General features: G+C 37.6%; 1 protein-coding gene across 1 annotated transcript in view; it reads left to right on the top strand.

Annotated features, from left to right (window-relative positions):
* LOC113216232 (probable cytochrome P450 12a5, mitochondrial) overlaps window positions 1-27 on the top strand; it is an 803-nt gene extending 776 nt beyond the window's left edge. Inside the window, exon 5 of the mRNA XM_052273368.1 lies at window positions 23-27. Within this exon, the coding sequence (XP_052129328.1) occupies window positions 23-27 (5 nt within the window). The remainder of the gene's footprint in view (window positions 1-22) is intronic.
* Window positions 28-1,735: the final 1,708 nt, after the last annotated feature.

Below are 1,735 nucleotides of genomic sequence, written 5' to 3'. Positions count from 1 at the left end.
TGGTATGTTATCGTTCTTTCAGAATGAAACTATTTTTAGACGCATTCTTAGTTATTTCCTTTTTCTATTTTAGGGTTCGGAGCATGTACATACGGAGGTGAGCCCGTTTGTCCGAAGTGCGTTTGTCCGAAGTGAATTAATCTATTTTAGTAAATAAAATAAGTAAAATAGTTAGTTACATTAAGTTATTTCATTTAGTGGCAGTTGTTGAAATAAGAGCTAAAACAGGTACAGATACCATCAGGAGGGCAAACGAGGTGCCCAACAGCAGTTCCGGGCCCGGAAAAGGGTAAGTGAAATAACTTACGCTATTTCACTAACTTAACTTAACTAAGTTAATTAACTTATATTTGAATTAGTCTTGGTTCGCGCCACGCCGTCGAGCGGCTGTGGTGCGCCACGACTCTCGGATCTGTTCGGCTCGGATCGGCCGGCCTTCGGTGTGTCGATGTCAAACACCTCAGTGGAACACCTATATTCTTCTAATTCTGATTCCTTTTGTTCTTATAAAAGCGTGAAATAAGCCCATAAAGGCGATGGTGTTCCTTTGATGTGTTAATGTGATTGGAAAATCTGATGATATTAGATTTCAGAAGTCGTTGTACATTACATCAATGAGTTTTACCAGTACCAGGCATTCCGGTACTAATATCACACGCTATCACATATATTTTGGTGTCGTTTTGATCCTGAGATTGCAAAATTAAAGATAGTGGATGGCGTTTACTTATTTTATTTACTAAAATAGATTATTTCACTTCGGACAAACGGGGCGCCCCCCATTTGTGCTTAAGATGTGTGTTCAGCAGATTAAAAGAGAGCTTGGTAACTATACTGTAAAGGTAGTTGCTCCAACGGGTGTTGCAGCTAGAATTATTAATGGTAGCACATTACATTCTTTAATGGGTTTGGGAAGATATGGTTTCAATGCTGAACAGTTGACTGGATTAGAATTATTAGCTTTCAGGGAAAAGCACATTGGCCTAAAATTTTTATTTGTTGATGAATATTCAATGGTTGGTCTCAGAATGTTGGCATGTCTTGAAAGAAGGTGTAAAGATTTGTCTGATTGTGATTTGTTGTTTGGTGGTTTGGTAGTATTTTTTTTTTTTGTGATTGTAATCAGTTGTTACCGTGTTTAGATCAACCTTTGTATGCTCACATTGATACATTGCAAAAGGGTAATGCGTTATTAGAGAGAGGAAAAATTATCATGGGGGAAATTTCAAAAATTTTTGTTTTAAATATTTGTCACCGTTTTGCAAATGTTGATTACATAAACTTTTTGAAACGTGTTAGTAAAGGGAAGTGTACAGTGAATGATTTGAATGTGTTAAGTAACCGATGTGTTAATGTGATTGGAAAATCTGATGATATTAGATTTCAGAAGTCGTTGTACATTACATCAACAAATGGGGGGCGCCCCGTTTGTCCGAAGCCCGTTTGTCCGAAGTGAAATAATCTATTTTAGTAAATAAAATAAGTAAAGTAGTTAGTTACATTATGTTATTTCATTTAGCGGCAGTTGTTGAAATAAGAGCTAAAACAGGTACAGATATCATCAAGAGGGCAAACAAGGTGCCCAACAGCAGTTCCGGACCCGGAAAAGGGTAAGTGGAATAACTTACGCTATTTCACTGACTTAACTTAACTAAGTTAATTAACTTATATTTGAATTAGTCTTGGTTCGCGCCACGCCGTCGAGCGGCTGTGGTGTGGTGCCACGACTCTCGGA

Source organism: Frankliniella occidentalis, unplaced genomic scaffold, assembly GCF_000697945.3.
Source record: "Frankliniella occidentalis isolate FOCC.00 unplaced genomic scaffold, Focc_3.1 Scaffold267, whole genome shotgun sequence".
Classification (NCBI taxonomy): Eukaryota; Metazoa; Arthropoda; class Insecta; order Thysanoptera; family Thripidae; genus Frankliniella; species Frankliniella occidentalis.
This window is presented reverse-complemented; position numbering and strand designations above follow the sequence as displayed.